The sequence below is a fragment of the Amphiura filiformis genome, chromosome 13 (assembly GCF_039555335.1).
Source record: "Amphiura filiformis chromosome 13, Afil_fr2py, whole genome shotgun sequence".
Classification (NCBI taxonomy): Eukaryota; Metazoa; Echinodermata; class Ophiuroidea; order Amphilepidida; family Amphiuridae; genus Amphiura; species Amphiura filiformis.
The window spans coordinates 11305029-11325180 of record NC_092640.1 but is presented as its reverse complement, the minus strand read 5'-3'; the positions used below and the strand labels follow the sequence as shown (position 1 = coordinate 11325180).

Here is a 20152-nt window from a genome sequence, read left to right as displayed (position 1 = left end):
ACATTTACAAATGCCACATCCTGCGGCTAAAAAAAATAGCCAAGATGCAACCTGAATTCAAGATAGCATGATGTGCAATTAGTTTTGAATTGCAAACATTTTCACTTTGGGTTTGGAAATGAAAATTATTTCACATCATTTCACTCCACTGCTGTAATTCTTTACCATTTCCCATTTACTGTTCTATTGAGGTCGTCAGCCTTTCTCCATCTTGTGGGTAGCGCCTTCAAATGCTGAAGGCACCAAAAACAGGCCTGTATCCACAAGATGGCAGACATGTCACATCCATTACCTCTATAGAGTTACATTTACTGATATATACCCCCCTATCTTTCAATTGAACCAACTTATATAATTTCCAATATGATTGTTCTGTTTTGCAGAAATTACTTTAACTAAAATTATGGTACTTGCCCAGTATAAAAGGTAAAAGATCTTGCCCTATAGGCAATAAAGAGTGCCCATCTCTCTTTCAAAGCGACTGGGGGACAGACTCCTGTGTATAGTATTGCTGTCTGGGTCTGCTCCTCTTGCACAACGAGTCTGTTTACCTTACCAGCTTTTAAGCCCAAACCTTAACACTTGGGTAAAGTGAAGCAACCTAGATTAAGTGCCTTGCCCTAAGACAACAATGTGACTCAAACCTACAACCTTGTAGTCATGAGTCGGATCACTTAACCGCTAGGCCACCATGCTCCGTAAACATGGGACTTTAAAATCACTTTGGGTTAAGAGAGTTTGTGTGAATGAGTTTGAACTGTAAATACTTGCAATATCATGTCATAATTAATAACAAGAACTGGTAATTTGTGAAAAACTTAAAAAGCATGATGTAATATGGAAACCATAATTCTATATACCTTCCCCTACCCACTTGACTTCCAACTTTTGTGTTTTTAACCAATTAAACTTCAGGATCAGGAAGTTTCAGGTTATCCTTGCTAGCTGGTCCTAAGGTAACTGGAGTTGGCGGATCTACTTGTATTCTGGTATGAGAAGATATGGCATTCTTAATAGCGAGACAAGTCAAAGATTGCACTTTGCTTCCATCCATTGTTTTGAGTCTCATCACCGAAGAATGTGTTGGACACAAGTGGCCAGTGTGTTCAATGACTTTTGTTACCGATGGTGCCATTCCTATTGAGGTATGAGATGCTCCGATATCCTCGTCGAAAATCATGCCTTTCTTGTTGGGGCAGATAAACAGCTTTGGCTCCAGGTTGTCCTCCGCATAGAGTATCAGACGGTGCACTGAACGTGGGATGACGCTTGGAGATTTATACTCGTTCCTGGTGTGATAGTTGACAGCTATGCCTTTGATGAGGATCAGGTCTTCGATAAAATCAGCAACCTCAAAATCGTAGTCTTTGTCAATGTCTGCTATGAAGCCAGTCTCAAGGTAGATCTTCATTGCACTCTGGGTCCAACCCTAAACAAAAGAATAGACATGTTAAATGCCAGAATTATTGTCATGCTCAGGACAGGACAGGACAGGACATTAGTGTGGACTGAATGGGGACTTTGATACACACCTTATTATTTTCTTGTAACTTGTAATGCATGATCTCATGAATATACACCATGCATGAGACCCAATCAAACTTATTTATTTGCCAAATCGTGAACACAATGTGGGGTTACTAATAGAGTTCTGATCTAAATTGTTTACGCAATTTACACCTTGTTGCGCCTATCTGGGGGACCTTGGAGGTCCTCTGTTGGCAAGTAAAATGTTCTGTGAATGTTCTTGTTTTAATCATACAGATACGCATGCACTCACTTGACAAAATACTGATACCTACATGGTAATTTGGGAGGGCTAGCAGAAGAGGTGAAGCAATGCGGATAGCGACGACACGCCATAGTTGAGATTCCAATGATGGGGTCAAGGTGAATACTCCCATAGCAGTCGCCATAGCTTCGGCATTTACATAGTAAGCCTAGAGTTGAAAGGAAAATTTATACATATATACTTGATTAGGTTAAATATACACAAAGACTATTGAATGAATTTATCTGTGCTTTCACCAGCAAGGTCATCAGTTGATTGCCACTGTCTTGGGGAGTTTCGACCCTCTTATAATCAAGCAGTGAAAAACACCCGCTGGTGAACTACTAATGAAACTAAAATTGGAACATTTGATTATTTCAACTGTTAAAGTTGAAGCACAATGATGATCAGTTTTTGTTGTGGATAAGCAATTTGAAATTAACTTAATGTTCCTCAGTACCTTTATGGAGACCATCTCAAAGGAGCCCTATTGGGGATGATATAGAAGTTGCTGGATTATTGTAGCACACCTTGTTGAAAGGGAAATTATTTTGATGTACATATCTAAGTGGCAGAAGAACCATTCTTGGGATGTGTTCTGTGACTGTTCAGATTGAGGGTTTCCAACCATGTGGTCACATTGGCAAGCCCCAAATGCTTGGTCATGAGTGGAACATACGACAAAACTTTGACATTGTGTAGTGAGTGGTCCAAATTTATGAAGTAGGTTGTGTTTCAAAAAGGTTGGAAATCCCTTGTTTAGATGCAGTGCAATATACACTTTGGTGACCAATCTGATGGCAACATTTTGGTTACCACAATCACCAGTGAGCTAACCTGAACAGTCGTCTCACACGTAGCGCTGCAGTTGCGTGGTTTGCCAGTCAGAAGAGACATTTCTCCAATCACATTTCCTGCTGTCAGGTAGTCTTCAAAGAACGCTTTCTTTCCACTTCGAGCACTCCGATCAACTTCTCTTTGCTCTACTTCATGATCTAAGAATTCACTTCGGCCATGGAGCTAAAATAAAAGTGTTATTGAATTAGAAACCAAGGAAGTAAAGATTGGGGTATTATATGATAGAGCTCATAGACATCACCTAGACTTATGAGTGCTTATCCCTTACCACAATGGGAGGTGAAGCCACACATCCATGGTGATTTTGACGGATTGACAGAGTTACTAGGTGCAGAGAAATATCACATACATGTCTGGAAAGAAAGATGCACTCATTTGCATGATTTCTGCACCGTATCATGGGGAAATCAATGCAGACACGAACACGTCTGCTTGTTTGCGTCCTTGCCAAAATTGTTGCTATGCAGTGTCAACTTCACTATGCGCACCAAAGTCATAGAACCTGTTTGCTCCTGCCATTCACTGGACTTTTTATTTAAAAATTGTTCCTTTAATGATATTATGTATTTTGATGTAACTTACGTGCAATGTTATATTCTTGTAATGCGGTGCCAGTGATAAAGTGTAATAAATAAATAAATAAATAAATAAATAAATACGAAATCCAACCAAATAATTTACACCTTACCTTAACCAAACCAGAGACAATGAGAAAGATGCCGTTGGGAATATCCCCTTCTTTCAGGATCACATCCATGTAATCAAAGTGACGCCTTAACACCGCTCTGGACTGAAAAGGCATAAGAAATATCACACAATTTTTGTCTGTTAGGTTTTGTTTGTCTACTATATACACAGTGATTTTCATCACTCCAGTGTACTTTTGTACTGTTTTCCTGACACCTCCGTGGTTCTGGAATTGGCAATTTTTGGCCATTAAACTTTGGCACTCAGCATCGAACTTTGCCTGTTTTTAGGCCTACATTGGTTGTTTGGTTTTTGTCTACTTATGTGCTCAGTGATTTTCATCACTTGTTCTAGTACACCTTTTCTTCTAATGCCTATTTTGTTCCCCCACTACGTACTGTCTAGTCTGTATTTTACTTGTTCCCCACGTCAAGTTGGTGTACCTTGCTTTTTTCTTTCCAGTTGTTCATATATTCAAGGTATCCTCTTGTATTATTTATTGATCCTTGATGTGTTTTGTGTCCTCGTCCGTTGGATTCACCATTACCCACTTCTTTTTTTTACATATCACACAGTTTTTTTCAAAATAGTTGTGTTCCTTCTGGAAATATTAACCCAAACATAATTAGCCCCGATTTGGGCAAATTGTTGGATGAGATCATACTTGATGAATTGTTTGAGCAGTTTTTTGTTTTCACCAAGAGCTCATGCATAAAAAGTAATAGCAATGATCCTTGCAAAAGTATATGGCAATTTGATAAGTTTTCAGTTTCAAAGTTAAAGATAAGCAAAAAAAAAAAATTTAAAAAAAAATCAGATGGTGTTCTTTACATTTTGCATATATACATGTATACAAAATGTGCATGAAGCACCATTCAATTGTATGTATAAATTGTAAGCTTTAGACAAAGAATCGGGACTTGACCGCCAACTTGATACAGGCATGGAGCAAAAATTGGGGGTATTCGGTTTCCCTCGGAATGCACTTGAGGCATTCGTGTGATATGGATGACATCCATCACAAATTATATGCAAAATCTGATTTTTTTGATGATTTCTTTTTAGATTTTCTGATTTAGCAAATCACTGATGGTGCCTTTAAAGTATGTTGGTGATTTAGAACAAGGGACAATAATGTTAACCCCATGAGAACTACGTGCTGATTGGCCAAAATGAATATTGGGTCCAATTTTGAACCAATCAAGGTGGGTAATAGTAAGATCATCTGCAAATGCAAGTTTGACCATAATTAGTTCAAAGCCTAGTCATAATTGGCAATTAAAATGAGCATTTCAAGTTACCAACCAATCGGAAATGCTGTTAGATAACCAGTAGTGTCCAGGGGGTTAAAACTACTTTTGAATGAAGGAATGCACTCTTACATATCCTACTTATATATCTCAATTTCAATGTGGGCTTTTATCGTGCACATTGATTGAAAGTTAAAACATCAAATTTGGCATATACCTTGATGTAGTCGATAAGTTTCTTATCCCCAGAAAGCCAGGCCACATTTTTCAGTAGGGCTTCCGGTGGTGGGGGAGGAATGCTAGAAGGAGCAGTCATCAGTCTTTTCATGCGGACTTCAACTTCCTAAAATGATGAATAGAGAAACATGTGTAAATGTTAAGCATTTTATTCACTAAAAGCTTAAATACAGTACAGTTGTATGGTGTTCTTTTAAAAGAAAGATACACTATACACGTGTCACAAAGAAAATTATTTGAGTATAGATACGCCTTAGATGTATCAGATCATACAACTTTGGTGTGAAAATCCCTAGATGCAAACAGGGTCTGTCTGCAAGAGAAGATCGTTTCCACCATACTCTGCAGGCATATGGAATGCATAGCTTCAAGCAAGTGGCTAATCATTATATTGGCTTACATTAATAGATGTAGATAACTGGCCTTTAATTATTGGCCTAAACTTGAGAAAAAAAAAGGAATAATCAGTGAATACAACTTACTTTATCAAGTTTATGCACCTCGGTTTCATCAAGAAGACCTGCTCCTTTCAGATCACCGATTGTCTCGCGTGAAATGTTAAGCACTGTACGAATAGCTTGCCTTGTTTTGACTGACACAGCTATACCTGGATGGTCACGTTGAAGCATGCCTGTATAGTATAAAAAGTAGAAGTGCAGGAAAGGTTTGAATAATTCAAGGTATAGCATGCAACTTACTGATAGGAAGCAAATAACAGGAAAAAACATCCATTTACTATAATGAAAGACAAAGATAAAGACAATTTATCGCGTCTGGCGTCATCTGTCAATCAAACTCGAGCACGGTTTGTTTACAAGTGTCGTGATGATGACTTGCTGAGCGCGGATTTATAACCAGGCATCTTATTGTTAATTTTGCACCTTTCGACATGCAAACCATCTCAAAAGTTAGGTCTTTATAGTAGGAAACTTTTTTTGGTGAAGGCACCATGTCCACAATGCCTAGAAAAGCTGCTTTTGCCTTGTAAAAGTAACGTAATTTTTCGCCATTTGCTGCTATTCCTTTTCTCCGATCAGCACCAGATAGATCGGTCTTCCTTTTACGTGCTGATTAACCTGTGTAAACCAATCAAGGATCGTAATTGACAGTGACATCAGACGCGATAATTGTTTTTATCTCTGTCTTTAATTATAGTGTCTTGTCTCCAAGTGAGAGTAACGCCATGTTGGAATTTGCAGTGGCAGATTCCAATTGCATGTGCTTAGCTAATCCCACAAGGTGTTTATATAAGTAGAAGGGAAACTTATCCGTCCGCTGGCGATGCAACAGCGTAAATGCGCTGATTCATGCAAATATGACACTACTAAATCCAACATGGCGTTACTCTCAACTTGAGATGAGACACACTATATTTGTCTAGCTATCTATTTATCTAACAATCTTTGCAGACAGAAAGCGTCCCCATCAGTCTTCCATTTACCTGTACTGATGTACGTGTGTGCTTTCAACTGGAAATTAGACACCTTTTGCTCCAGAGTCAAAGACAGGAGGCAAACACTGCACACCGTCATCGTCCCTATATCTTCGTGTTAAAAATTGCCGTGATAGTACGATGAATCCTCACGTTTTTCAACAGCTACGCATGGTGATTTTATTCGAGATAGGCCGGCAGCTCAGGCTAAGCATGCAATTTGAGATTTTGCGCGCCTGCCACACTGTTTCTATTCTATGTTTTTACGATTTTCGCATGATCAGTATATGGCTGGTCGTAACCGCCTAGCGATGGAGCTGCTACGCAGTAAGCTTACTTTTTTCGCGGAGCTAAATTGACCAATCATGTTAGATCTTTTCATTACGCGGAGCCAGTGGATGCATCCTCGTTCCAGAGAGAGAAAACTCTTGCCAAAATTAATGTTTACTATGGGGATTTTAAATGAATCGATTGTAAATAAACCACGACCAGTTGTACAGGATCAATACCATTGTTTGATTAGTGTATAGTCATTAGTCAATGTATGTGTCATGTGTGTGGCGTGTTTGTTTGTTTGTTTGTTTGTCTACTGTGTCAGGCCAGGATCACTGATACCCACGGTACTGATACTGTCATACTATCACGGTGATCATATTGTTGAATGTTGTTGACTTTAAAATAATCATGATGCAGTCATGTCTACAGTAGAATTCACCACGACCTTTGAAGGACTTAAACCCCATTAAAAGCTATTAAACCAAGATAACACTCAATGAAAACAGCTCAACTATGTTACATCAGATCTTCTCTGGTTAAATACACACTGCACTTGTGTCTGTTTTACCTGTGCAATGAGCAATGAGCTGGTATTATAATTTCAGTTGGGTGAACGATTATAAAGCGAACGCAAGGTAACAATACTGTAGGCTTTTGTTTACGAAATGAGACAATAGTCTGCTTATTGTTAACCAGCGTTCTTGAAAATGAGAAGCTTAATGACTTAACACGGTTTAGAAATAATTTCTTCATATTTTTTGGTGTTATCTGTCGTTTACATATCCTTCCTAAAACACTAAAGTACCAATATTTCCAAACACCTAAATTAGCTAAAATTTAGGACATGTTACAAAACTATATTTTCTAGAATTTCAGAGAATACTTTAAATATTGGCGGTTATTTTTTACACAGTGGCGTCAACTAGGCAATGGCCTATACTTCTAACATACACTATTTGTAGAGGTCACGCGTCAATGGTGAGCGCACTGAGTATTGTGTATAGACCACTTGACACCAATGTTTATCAACAAAGGCGAGGGATTGGTCTTTCGATATGCTCCAACGAACCGCTTCACTGTTCAATGGCTTTCTTGCACAATATGAAATGTGGTGGGAGATTTAAAATACACATACCCTGAGCAAACTACGATGCGCACGCACACTGCAGGGCAAAGAACAATGGAAAGTGCCATAATGCGTGCGCATACTGCCGGGCAATGACGTCACATGTCAAGTGGTCTATAGGAAAACGGACAGTAACTACAGTATGTATGGCCTACTACTAGTATATAAAGTAGGTATTTTACTTTCGTAATACCGAGTTTGCCTGTGAGTTTAGCATCCCAATAACAGATATATTCAACTCATCTTTAAAAGATGGAATGGTCCCCCAAGTTTGGAAAGATGCCACAATTGCCCCAATTCCAAAGGAAACCCCTGCTACAATCTCAAAACTAAGGCCAATCTCATTGACTTCCCTTTTGGCAAAAGTATGTGAGGGGTTTGTTGCAAATTGGGTGCTTGATGATATTTCTAATGCAATTGACCGCAACCAATATGGTAGTATCAAAGGGTCGTCTACTTCTCATTGTCTAATTGAAATTCTTGATGTTTTCTTCAAAGGTACAGACAAAGGAGGAACTGTAGGAACCCTAGTTGTGACGGACTTCTCCAAGGCATTTGATTGCATCGACCATACTTTAGCTATCCAGAGACTCTCACGAGCTTGGTGTCAGAAGCGAGTTACTGCCGTGGATTATAAACTTCCTCACAGCTCGTCGTCAACGGGTGCAGTACCACTCTGCCCTGTCAGAATGGGAAACTCTCTCATGTGGTGTCCCACAGGGCACTAAGCTGGGCCCCATCACATTTCTTGGTGTGATCAACAATGCTTCTGAGGAGTCTCTGACTAAAAGCTTTAAGTATGTCGATGATCTCACCCTTGGAGGTTCGTCCTGCTAAACAAGTCAGCCAGATTGGACCCGATGTTCAGGACTTGGATGCTTGGGCAAAGACCATCATCTCAAGCTCAATCCGAGTAAGTGCAAGGTGATGCAGGTTTGTTTCATGAGGGAACCACCTGTCCCTCCTAGTCTTCACATTGCTGGGATTGAGCTTGAGGTGGTGTCTGAGACTAAGCTCCTGGGACTGACTGTCCAGTCCAATCTTGGCTGGCAGTCTCAGGTTAACAATATGGTATCAAAAAGCAGTCGAAGGTTGTACATGCTCTCACGTCTCAAACGCTTTGGTGTTCCAACTGGTGACCTAGTCTCTGTTTATATTGGTTATGTTCGCCCAACATGTGAATATGCAGCCCCTGTCTGGCATGGCAGTATTACCAACGACCAGGCACATCAATTAGAGCGCATCCAAAAGAGGGCTTGCCGCATTATCCTGGGTGCTAATTACTCATCCTACACAGATTCCCTTGACCAGTTGGAACTCCAAACCTTGAATGATAGAAGACTACATCTCTGTACACAGTTTGCTCAAAAATGTGTCGAATCTGATAGGTACTCAGAATGGTTTCCACACAATATGAGGACCCACAATATGACCCTTAGACAGTGCAATAAGTATCAGGTCCCCAGAACCAAAACAAAAAGATATGGGAACAGCTCAATACCCTATCTCACTCATCTACTTAATTAGTGCATCTCATTATGTTCATATTCAGCTGGTGTGTTTTAATGATTTTATGACAGCATTTTTATCTTGATGTATTCAATTTGTTCCTTATAATTTGGCTGGTCCAGTTTAAATATGTGCAATATTTTGTTATGTTATTTATTAAATACTGCTTTATAAAATTAAATTCTTTAGAGCATCTGTGGTGTGTGGGGTGTGTGTATATGGAGGGCTGATAGTTTGGGTGTGGGTGTATGTAAAGTGTGTGTGGAGATATAGGGGTGTGTGAGCTGTATGGGGGTGAGTGTGAGATTTTGCCTCAACAAGTGCAATTAATTTCTTTGAGTAATTTTTGGTGTTTTTATGTATATTTTATATGTGTTTTTATGTCTTTTAATGTAAACAATGCAAATGTAATATTTCATGTAATTTGGCCTACGGGCCACGAATTTGAAATAAATTTAATCTGAATCTGAATCTGAATCTGAATAAAGTAAATCCGAACTGGTTTGCAGTTTGCTGAAGGTCAAATTCCGCCGGGACACCGCGCAAGTTATACGAATTAGCTCCCGGCAATACACTGCAGATCGCAGAACTGTGTGCATATAGTTTACCACCACTCTGCCTAGCTATATAGTTATGTACAATACTGTATGAGTTTCTTATGAGTGCATGTCCATCTTAATAATAAGTCAGTTCAGTACTTTTCATAAACTACTTTTTGAATCATAACTTTCGTGACCGAGGATATCTTGCAACTACGTGGCGCTTTCGTCTGGCAAATTCTTAATGAATAAATTCGCTTCACGTAATGAGTAAGTCGTACTTAATTGGTCAGTTTTACCTCTGAGTAATGAAAAACTCTAACATGATCATGATTGGTCAATTTGGCTCCACGGAGCAAAAAAGTCAGCTACGGCGTAGCAGCTCCACGTTAATGGCGGTTATGCCTACCATATTAGTATCCCATATGATATTTCTATTGCAAGAAAATTTTATTTGTTGTCAGGTTTTATCTTAAATACACTAACTGGAAATTAAATACACTAATTAGTGAGGACCGGTATTTTGCTGTGGATATGTTTAACTGCAATTTGCGGGTAAAAATTTGAAATCCTGGGTAAAAATTGTGATCATATTCAACTCTTTGAGAAAATAATAATATAAAGGAATGCATGTAAAATCCAGCTGCAATACAATGTACATTATTGACACACTATCACTCTCTTTATCTACGGCAATAATAGAATATCGATTTCAATCGAATTGAATACTTTGCTCAGTTTTGAGTTTGTAGTTGACTACTAAGCGACCTAAGCGATCGATTGCTAGCCAATCAGATATAGAACTCCCTTTCTTGCGTTCGGTGAAATACCACTCGCCCGTCGCTCACCACAACGGAGTATTAAATTTATATTTATCGTATAGGACGTCGACACTGTGCACTGTACCCACTGTGCTATGCTGCTCTTTTATTGTGAAATACTAGCAGGCATTATCTTCTTGCGGTATATGTTTTACTTTTATGTAATAATTGTCTGTTTGTGAAGTAGTTTTCAGTATTATGTGTTTCAAAAATGAATACAGTACTGAAAACACTTTTCAAGTTATACTCCATGATACTCACCCAGTTGACGGATGATTTCAAGACGTGATTTTGTCGAGTATCGCATGAGTTCGGCAACTATTTTCTTGTCGTTTACAAGTTTGTCGATAAGTTTGACAATTTCTTCTTCACCGAGAACAAAACCTTTGCCCACATCATAACCAAGAGACAGCTTTTTGTTAATACGTCCATCCACAAAATTGACAATCTTTGGAATGATAACCTGATGGTTGAAAATTATTATTGATAGTTAGAAAAGGAAGACATGTTTCATTTAGGAGGAATGGAATACTAAAAAGGGTGTGTCTGTCTTTAATGCTGGGGTTACTATTTTAGCTATCTGGTATATCAATGACCCCTTTTTCTTGGTTAAATTTTATATGATGGATGGGTCTTTTTTTTTGTTCAAAATTTTCTCTTTTTTTGAAACGTATCCCAGAGTTTGAATTATTGCTGATGATAAAATTTGGTGAAATTTTCTAAAAAAATGTATAAACATTGCTAATTTGGTGCAAAACCTGCCCAAAAATGTGGCCTATTATAATATTGATGGGTCCAATATTTTCTTGGAATATCGGTATAGTGACGAGTCCACTTTCTCAGACGTAGTTTCCTGCCCGAACCAACTTGAATACCACTGATGTTTAATTTATTGTGTAAGAGGTTAAATGTTTTGTGAAATCAACCCTTGATTGCATGACAATTTGCAGTCATCATCTTAATTAACACTCTTACATCAAGTTCACAATGCTTACCTTGACGAGTCTGAGCATCCTGAGACCTCGGAACAGTCTTAAGATTTTCACTAATTTGAATACCTGGGGACTAAAGCCACCAGTGTCACCGATTGTTATGTCCAAGATGATGTCAACCAGAGAGAGCACAATGATGAACAAATCAAACTGATTCCAGTGGGAAAAGAAATAGTACTTCCTCAAGCCCACTATCTGCAAAAGTAGCAACAGTGAAGTTCTTGATAAGTTGCTAAACATAGATCACTGTTTAAATGGTGTGAGTGACACAAAAGTGTCTTTGTAAAACAATTGTCTGTACCCTATTTCACCTTGGTGAAGCAGTGGTGTCAGTGTGCATATCATTGGGTGCAGCTTCAAATTGCAAGCGTTTGCTCAAATTGCTCTCATGCACATGTTTAAAGACGCTGCACATATAAATAATTTTACTACCATGCATGCCAAACCGTATATAGTTGTTCAAAAAAACAAAAAAAAAAGAAAAGATCAGTAATTACCTTAATTATGGCCTCCAAAACAAAAATTGCAGTGAAAATGAAGTTGCTGATGAAGAAGAAATTTGCGTATTTGGGATAGAGTTGGTGATTCTCCTGGATTTTGAAAGCCATGATGATGGGAACCATGTTGGCAACAATGACAAACATGATGACTAGTTCAAATGCCATGTGCAAACAGGCATGGTACATCCAACGTTGTATTTTGTTGGTAGGCTCTGGTATCCCTGCCCTTTTCTTATCACTGATCAGGTCCTCCAGTCTTCTTTTCTGCAAAAAACAAAACAAACAAAGACAAAACAGTGAGCTCCAAAAAGAAGTAGTAATGTTTGACTTATTAAATCTAAATTACTCTTTCTTTACTGATTTCCAGCTGAAATTTTCAATCAGACTCAAACCATAGAATTAGAGAAGGAGAACTGGGACTCAGCTATACCGCCACATACAATCGCGCTCTCAGTATATGGGTAGAAAATTGGGGGTATTCGGGTCCTTGCTGACGGTGAACGGAGATGAACGAAAACAATTCTGCATCTCATCTGAAGCGTCTTGGTACTCGCGTGCAGGTCGCATCAAGTGCATCTCTCAAATGCGCCCATCATCCATGTCGCGTGTGCATGACAAAGAATGCCTCGATCGCATTCTGAAGAAAACTGAATACCCCCAATTTTTACTCCATGCCTATATCAAGATGGCGGTCGAGTCCAGATTCTCCATCCTATAATTCTGTGCTAATTACCCATGTATGAAATAGTCAAATTCTGCTGTAAATGTCAACTGGAAGAGCAGTGGTTTGCCCAGCGAGTGGCTTTGGTGCTCGGGCATTCATTTGAAGTAGACATCATGTGTTTGTCAATAGATGGTAGACCCTTCTTTTTCTGGGAGAATCTCAGACCCAATTACCCTATTTTAAGACCTTGTCACTAGAGTATCTTCTGTTTTAATCTTCTAATGACCATGTTTTATCAGTATACTCATTTATTTTTTAATTGGAAATGAAACAAAGCAAATAATTAAATAAAAATCATCATTTGTACATACTATCCAAGGGAGGAATCCAACGACAGCCCAATGTTTAGCCAGTTTCTCAATGTTGATGAGGCCTTTGCCTTTGTCATCGGATGCCTGCTCTGCTGCACTCATCAATACCCTGGTGGCTTCTCTAGATAGCATACCATGCTCAAACTGCTTCCAGTAAGATGTCTAAGAACAGAAATGGTGCAAAAACAAATCAAAATGTATACATGTGACACTGAAAACTCCAAGTAAGAAATGAATTTGTACTGTTTTTGATAACTTGGTAAATAAAACAGGTGTCTTTGTTCTATTGGAAGACTTGAAACTTGTCAGTCCTGTGTGTATGAGATACAATGTATGATTATACTGTGTTATTAATTGGTGGAACATCGTGTATACTGTCTATTACAGGAGTTCCCAATCTCTCTTGGAATGTGGCACCATTTCTTGAAAATATGACCATTCTAAAGAGATTAGATTTGAAGAATATAGACTCTGAATAGCCCAGTCTGTAACCAATTTTAGCCTGTTTTAGCATTTATTTTCATGTGCATTTGTCCCAGTAAAGTGGTAGCGTATCATTTTGTCTGTTACACCACTGTGCAGTACTGCTGATGGGCTGCTTATTATGATCAGCCAATAGCAAGCATTGGTGGTGAGCGCGTAGGCCTACCAATGGCCAAAGAAATTTTGAATTTTGAAAGGAGCCCAATGGCTTACCTTTTCAGTTTTAAGCATCCGTTGACGAGCCTCTTCCATCATTTCATGCCACTCCTGTGGGGATGGCTCAGCTTCCACTGAGGTAGTGCATGCTGGGCATTCCATCACCCTGGTGGACACTGATGTTTCATGTTCACTTGACTGCTGTTGAATTGAGTAAAGTAAGTTTAGTGTAAGACACAAGAATTTCCACTAGTCTTCAATGTACAACTTGATGGTACATAGCCTTACATACAAATAGGAACATATAGTTGGTGCAAAAGTTCAACTAGTTTGATTTGTCATGATAGATGGCTTACAACTAGCCAATTGGCACAAATGCATATTATGCTCAGTTTGGCCTCAGATGTGCTGCAAACGTGGGTTGCATTTTTGGCCATTTGGTATATTAATGACCCCCTTTTTAGGCCAATGTATGGATGGATCATTTATTCAAAATTTTCTCAATATTTCCTGCAACCTAACTGTAGCAAAGTTTTTTTTTTAAATTTGCTTACATTTTGTGAAAAGTTTGGCAATGTGCATTAAATGTGGCCAAAAAATTGACCTTTGGTATAGTGATGGGTCAAAATTCTAGCTACTAAAAGCAAAGTTTTATTACAGTTCTAGTTAATTTGGTCACCTGTTCCTGCCTTGATTTGTAAGGATCCATTATCCTACAAGCAGCCTCGGCTATAGTGAAATCAGCATCCGCAAGGAAACGGTCTGATTTCAGCATTGTGAATGTACGACTTTGAGCCTCCTGGATTTGTCTCACAGCATTGGACATTGCAATTCTCTTTGGTGCAGAGATGTCTGTCATTCCTGTTGATCAGTAGATGGGATGAAGTATTGGGTTATTGAGTGAGTAAATGATGCTAGTAATGAGTTGGCGACAGTGGTGTAGCCAGGAAGGAAGAGGGGGTTAGGAAGAAAGGCAACTTTACAGGGGGCCAAAATTTGATGAAAATTGTCAAAAATGGGCTAACAAGTACAAAAAAAAGCATAAAAAATATAAATAACAGGGTGGCCAGCATCAAACAGGGGTAAAGACTTCTCACAATGGAGCAGCTCCCCTTTCCCTTAGCTACACCACTGGTTAGCGATTGAGTTGGTGAGTGAGGGGGGTGGTTGAATGTATAAGTGAGTGAGCAAATAATTATGCGAGTGAGTGGGAAGTTTGATTTCTCCTATTGACAATAAAACATTTTAATGACTAATTCTTTTTGTAAATGTTTGTTTGGGTAGATTTGTTTTGTTTATACCTCTGTTGTTTTTAAAACTTGTTAAATTATCTTCCTTTCAACAGTTTCCATCGACATACAAAGAAAGAAAGGGTGAGGTACTTACCAAGTTTCTTGAGTAAAACTTGAATTGTTGTTGCATTCACAATCAATGTGAGAAGCACAATACCCGATGTATGGAACAGCACCTTGCTTCCTATGATCCTGTTATCCAGTACCCCACTTTGTGCCACAAGTAGTGCAAGGGCCAATCCGACAGCTCCGCGCAATCCACCCCAAGTCATGACTACCGCATTGCGCCAGGGCAGGCCATAGCCAATCCTAGACAGGACCGGACTGAACATTCCAATTGCCATTGCTCTGTGTAACAAAAAAAAAACCAATGTATTGTGCATGTCAGCATATTGATTCATTGTATGATAAAAATCCATGGTAACAACAACCTGTTCTACAGGCACATCCAACCCAGAATTCACATTTATGGGGTTTCTTTTTTACTTACTGAAATTAAAAACGGCTGCTTTTTGCCGAAGTGGATTGTTTTGACATTATTTGAAGAAATTCTGAAAATTTTCAAAATATAGTTTCAGTGATTTTCCAGAAAAAAACATAACATCTAACTAGCCATACTTGGTAAGTCCGTCCATCTGTAAAATGGTGTGTTTTTGGTCCCCGATGGCGGCTAATCAGTGGCTAAACCAGGCAAAATTTTGATCGTCCTGGAACAAATGAACTCGGTCATCAAGCACCAAAAAGTGCTTTTCTTTGTTTAAAATAAGTTTAATTGTGGTCTGAAAAAGGCCTAGAGGAAGATGAACACCACATTTTGGTCAATTGGTATTCCAGTAATATAGCGAGGAGTCAGGTTAACTGATTGCCGGACCGGGGGTGGGGGGCTTGGTACAAATGACCATACGGGATGTACTGCAAACATGGGTCAGATTTTAGGATAGGCCTATATTTGCCAAAAGAATTTATAAAGCTGCCAATTTGTGGAAAATTTTAACATTTGGTATACATGGTCATGATATAGCGGTGGATCCAATTGTTTATATGGCTGGCCTTTCAGCTTGTCAGTGACACCTCCCAACCCAAACCAAACATGAGTACCCCCAGACTGAAGGCAATGTACCTAATAATGTTTATGCCTATATAGAGAGCACACAGGTAGAACCAATCCATGCTTTCCACATTCTCCATTGCCCGTTCTGCGATGACCACTCCGACAACCATGAAGATGAGTGTGTTTGCCAGGTATGCCAACATTTCCCAGAATCTGAAAACATAAGATATGTGAAGACATGTTTACTTGGATCATGAGAAGTTATGTTTGCTAATGCAGGTAAATAGGTTTTTTTTTAGTGATGGAGCCAGTTACTTCCCTAGCAGAAATTCTATACAGCAAGAGGTGTATCAAAAGTGTATCAAAGTGTATTAAATCTGTATCAAACGGCAATTTGATACAGTTTTGATATACTAAAGGGTGTATTGAAAATGTATCAACTGAAAATATAGGGTATCAAAACTGTATCAAATACCACCTAATTGTATCAAAAATGTATCAAAAGTGTATAGAATTTGAACTTAGTTAATTTTGGCCATGCTTGTGGTGTATCAAAAGTGTATCAAATTGGACTTTGCAGTTTTTTAGTGTATGTAAAGTGTATCAAAATTAACTTTTTGGTGCTAGATGTATATCAAAAGTGTATCAAATAGGACTTAGTCAAATTCTGGCTGCATACAGTGTATCAAAAGTGTATTAAATTGGACTTTGCCTGTATTTTAGTGTATGTAAAGTGTATCAAATTGAACTTAGTTAATTTTTGGTGGCTAGAGGTATATCAAAAGTGTATCAAATTGGACTTAGTCAAATTCTGGCTGCCTACAGTGTATCAAAAGCATATTAAATTGGACTTAGTTTATTTTGGGTGGCTAGAGGTATATCAAAAGTGTATCAAATTGGGCTTTCATAAACTCACCTTTTGTAGTGTATCAAAACTGTATCAATAACTGATCACATGTCTAGATAATGACTCATCATTTTCAAATTTGCCCATGTGGCATGCATGCAGTTAACACCAGGATTTGCATTTGGAAATGTACTGTATTTTAGAGCAAATTATGGTGTTTTATTTATCATGATGAAGATACAAACATGCTTGTAGACTGCACATTAGGTTACAATGTAGTTGTAATCAGGGACTGTGATTAAAGAGGATATTTTATTGACTTTGTTCTGATAAGGTAAGCTTACTATATATTACATTATAGGGCCTCTATGTATATGTATTAAGCATGAATATAGCACATGCCTGTATAGTAAAAAACCCTGCTGAATCTTTTTGTTATTGGTAGCTTTTTTTGTCTCTTTATTGAGGGTAACAACTTCAGTGAAAAACACTGCTTTCCAAGCAGGCCCTCTGATGTATGTATGTTCCATTTTGGTTGGGTTTGCTTCTTTTTTGCAATACTTTCTCACACATTTGTCCTATTGTGTTTTAATTTTGAACGTTCATAGGGGAAAGTGCATTCAGCTGCTCCGTGATGGGGGAAAGTGCTAGAGGTCAGCATTGGCAGTAGAGGGCAGTGTTGAATTTGAGCTTGATTAGACTAATTTCAAAATTTGACCTTTGACCCCTTCACTTTGAGCTTTGGGGTCATTAATGTTTGAAAATATGTTTAGATAATGTAAGGATAATTCTTGTTGAATTTGAGCTTGATTGGACCAATTTTGAAATTTGAAAAACTGTATCAAAAGCGTATAAAAAACTGTATCAAAAGTGTATAAAAACTGTATCAAAAGTGTATAAAAACTGTATCAAAAGTGCATAAAAACTGTATCAAAAGTGTATCAAAAAACTATGAAAAGTGTATCAAAAAACTATCAAAAGTGTATCAAAAACTGTATCAAAAGTGTATCAAAAACTATATCAAAAGTGTATCAAATGACATGTATCAAAAATAGGGCAGTCCCGCTGGCCAGCATTAAAATTGGAATGCTGATTTGATACAGTGACATATTTGATACACTTTTGATATAATTATGTATAAAATGTGTATAAAATGAAAGGATAAAAATTTCAATGCTACTTTAATACAGTTTAAATTGGAACGCTGATTTCATACAGTGACATATATTTGATACACTTTTGATATAATTATGTATGAAATGTGTATGAAATGAAAGGATCAAAATTTCAATGCTAATTTGATACAGTTTAAATTGGAATCGCTGATTTGATACAGTAACATATTCGAGACACTTTTGATATAAATGATGTATGAAATGTGTATGAAATGAAAGGATAAAAACTTGAATGTTAATTTGATACAGTTTAAATTGGAACCCTGATTTGATACAGTAACATATTCGATACACTTTTGATATAAATGATGTATGAAATGTGTATGAAATGAAAGGATACAAATTTGAACGCTAATTTGATACAGTTTAAATTGGAACCCTGATTTGATACAGTAACATATTCGATACACTTTTGATATAAATTATGTATGAAATGTGTATGAAATGAAAGGATAAAAATTTGAGCACGCAAATTTGATACAGTTTAAATTGGAACCTTCATTTGATACAGTAACATATTCAATACACTTTTGATATAATTATGTATGAAATGTGTATGAAATGAAAGGATAAAAACTTGAATGTTAATTTGATACAGTTTAAATTGGAACCCTGATTTGATACAGTAACATATTCGATACACTTTTGATATAAATGATGTATGAAATGTGTATGAAATGAAAGGATACAAATTTGAACGCTAATTTGATACAGTTTAAATTGGAACCCTGATTTGATACAGTAACATATTCGATACACTTTTGATATAAATTATGTATGAAATGTGTATGAAATGAAAGGATAAAAATTTGAGCATAAATTTGATACAGTTTAAATTGGAACCCTCATTTGATACAGTAACATATTCAATACACTTTTGATATAAATTTTGTATGAAATGTGTATGAAATGAAAGGATAAAAACTTGAATGTTAATTTGATACAGTTTAAATTGGAACCCTGATTTGATACAGTAACATATTCGATACACTTTTGATATAATTATGTATGAAATGTGTATGAAATGAAAGGATAAAAATTTGAAGCATAAATTTGATACAGTTTAAATTGGAACCCTCATTTGATACAGTAACATATTCAATACACTTTTGATCTAAATAATGTACGAAATGTGTATGAAATGAAAGGATAAAAACTTGAATGTTAATTTGATACAGTTTAAATTGGAACCCTGATTTGATACAGTAACATATTCGATACACTTTTGATATAATTATGTATGAAATGTGTATGAAATGAAAGGATAAAAATTTGATCGCAAATTTGATACAGTTTAAATTGGAACCCTCATTTGATACAGTAACATATTCGATACACTTTTGATATAAATTATGTATGAAATGTGTATGAAATGAAAGGATACAAATTTCAATGCTAATTTGATACAGTTTAAATTGGAACCCTGATTTGATACAGTAACATATTCGATACACTTTTGATATAATTATGTATGAAATGTGTATGAAATGAAAGGATAAAAATTTGAGCATAAATTTGATACAGTTTAAATTGGAACCCTCATTTGATACAGTAACATATTCGATACACTTTTGATATAAATGATGTATGAAATGTGTATGAAATGAAAGGATAAAAATTTGAACGCTAATTTGATACAGTTTAAATTGGAACCCTGATTTGATACAGTAACATATTCGATACACTTTTGATATAAATTATGTATGAAATGTGTATGAAATGAAAGGATAAAAATTTGAATGTTAATTTGATACAGTTTAAATTGGAACCCTAATTTGATACAGTAACATATTCAATACACTTTTGATATAAATTATGTATGAAATGTGTATGAAATGAAAGGATAAAAATTTCAAAGAAAATTTGATACAGTTTAAATTGGAACCCTGATTTGATACAGTAACATATTTGATACACTTTTGATATAAATTATGTATGAAATGTGTATGAAATGAAAGGATAAAAATTTGAACGCTAATTTGATAGTTTAAATTGGAACCCTCATTTGATACAGTAACATATTCGATACACTTTTAATATAAATTATGTATGAAATATGTATGAAATGAAAGGATAAAAATTTGAATGCTAATTTGATACAGTTTAAATTGGAAC

The 20152-nt window shown here is 36.9% G+C and overlaps 1 protein-coding gene across 1 annotated transcript in view; it reads right to left on the bottom strand.

Moving 5' to 3' along the window:
• Positions 1–266: 266 nt before the first annotated feature.
• Positions 267–20152, bottom strand: part of LOC140167411 (sperm-specific sodium:proton exchanger-like) — a 30201-nt gene continuing 10315 nt past the window's right edge. Inside the window, exons 6-19 of the mRNA XM_072190717.1 lie at positions 16085–16228; positions 15059–15312; positions 14352–14533; positions 13730–13870; positions 13034–13195; positions 11996–12262; positions 11502–11693; positions 10768–10969; positions 5286–5434; positions 4784–4909; positions 3318–3419; positions 2609–2791; positions 1803–1940; positions 267–1429 (exon numbers count right to left, since the gene is read on the bottom strand). Of these exons, the coding sequence (XP_072046818.1) occupies positions 905–1429; positions 1803–1940; positions 2609–2791; positions 3318–3419; positions 4784–4909; positions 5286–5434; positions 10768–10969; positions 11502–11693; positions 11996–12262; positions 13034–13195; positions 13730–13870; positions 14352–14533; positions 15059–15312; positions 16085–16228 (2767 nt within the window). The 3' untranslated portion in view covers positions 267–904. The remainder of the gene's footprint in view (positions 1430–1802; positions 1941–2608; positions 2792–3317; positions 3420–4783; positions 4910–5285; positions 5435–10767; positions 10970–11501; positions 11694–11995; positions 12263–13033; positions 13196–13729; positions 13871–14351; positions 14534–15058; positions 15313–16084; positions 16229–20152) is intronic.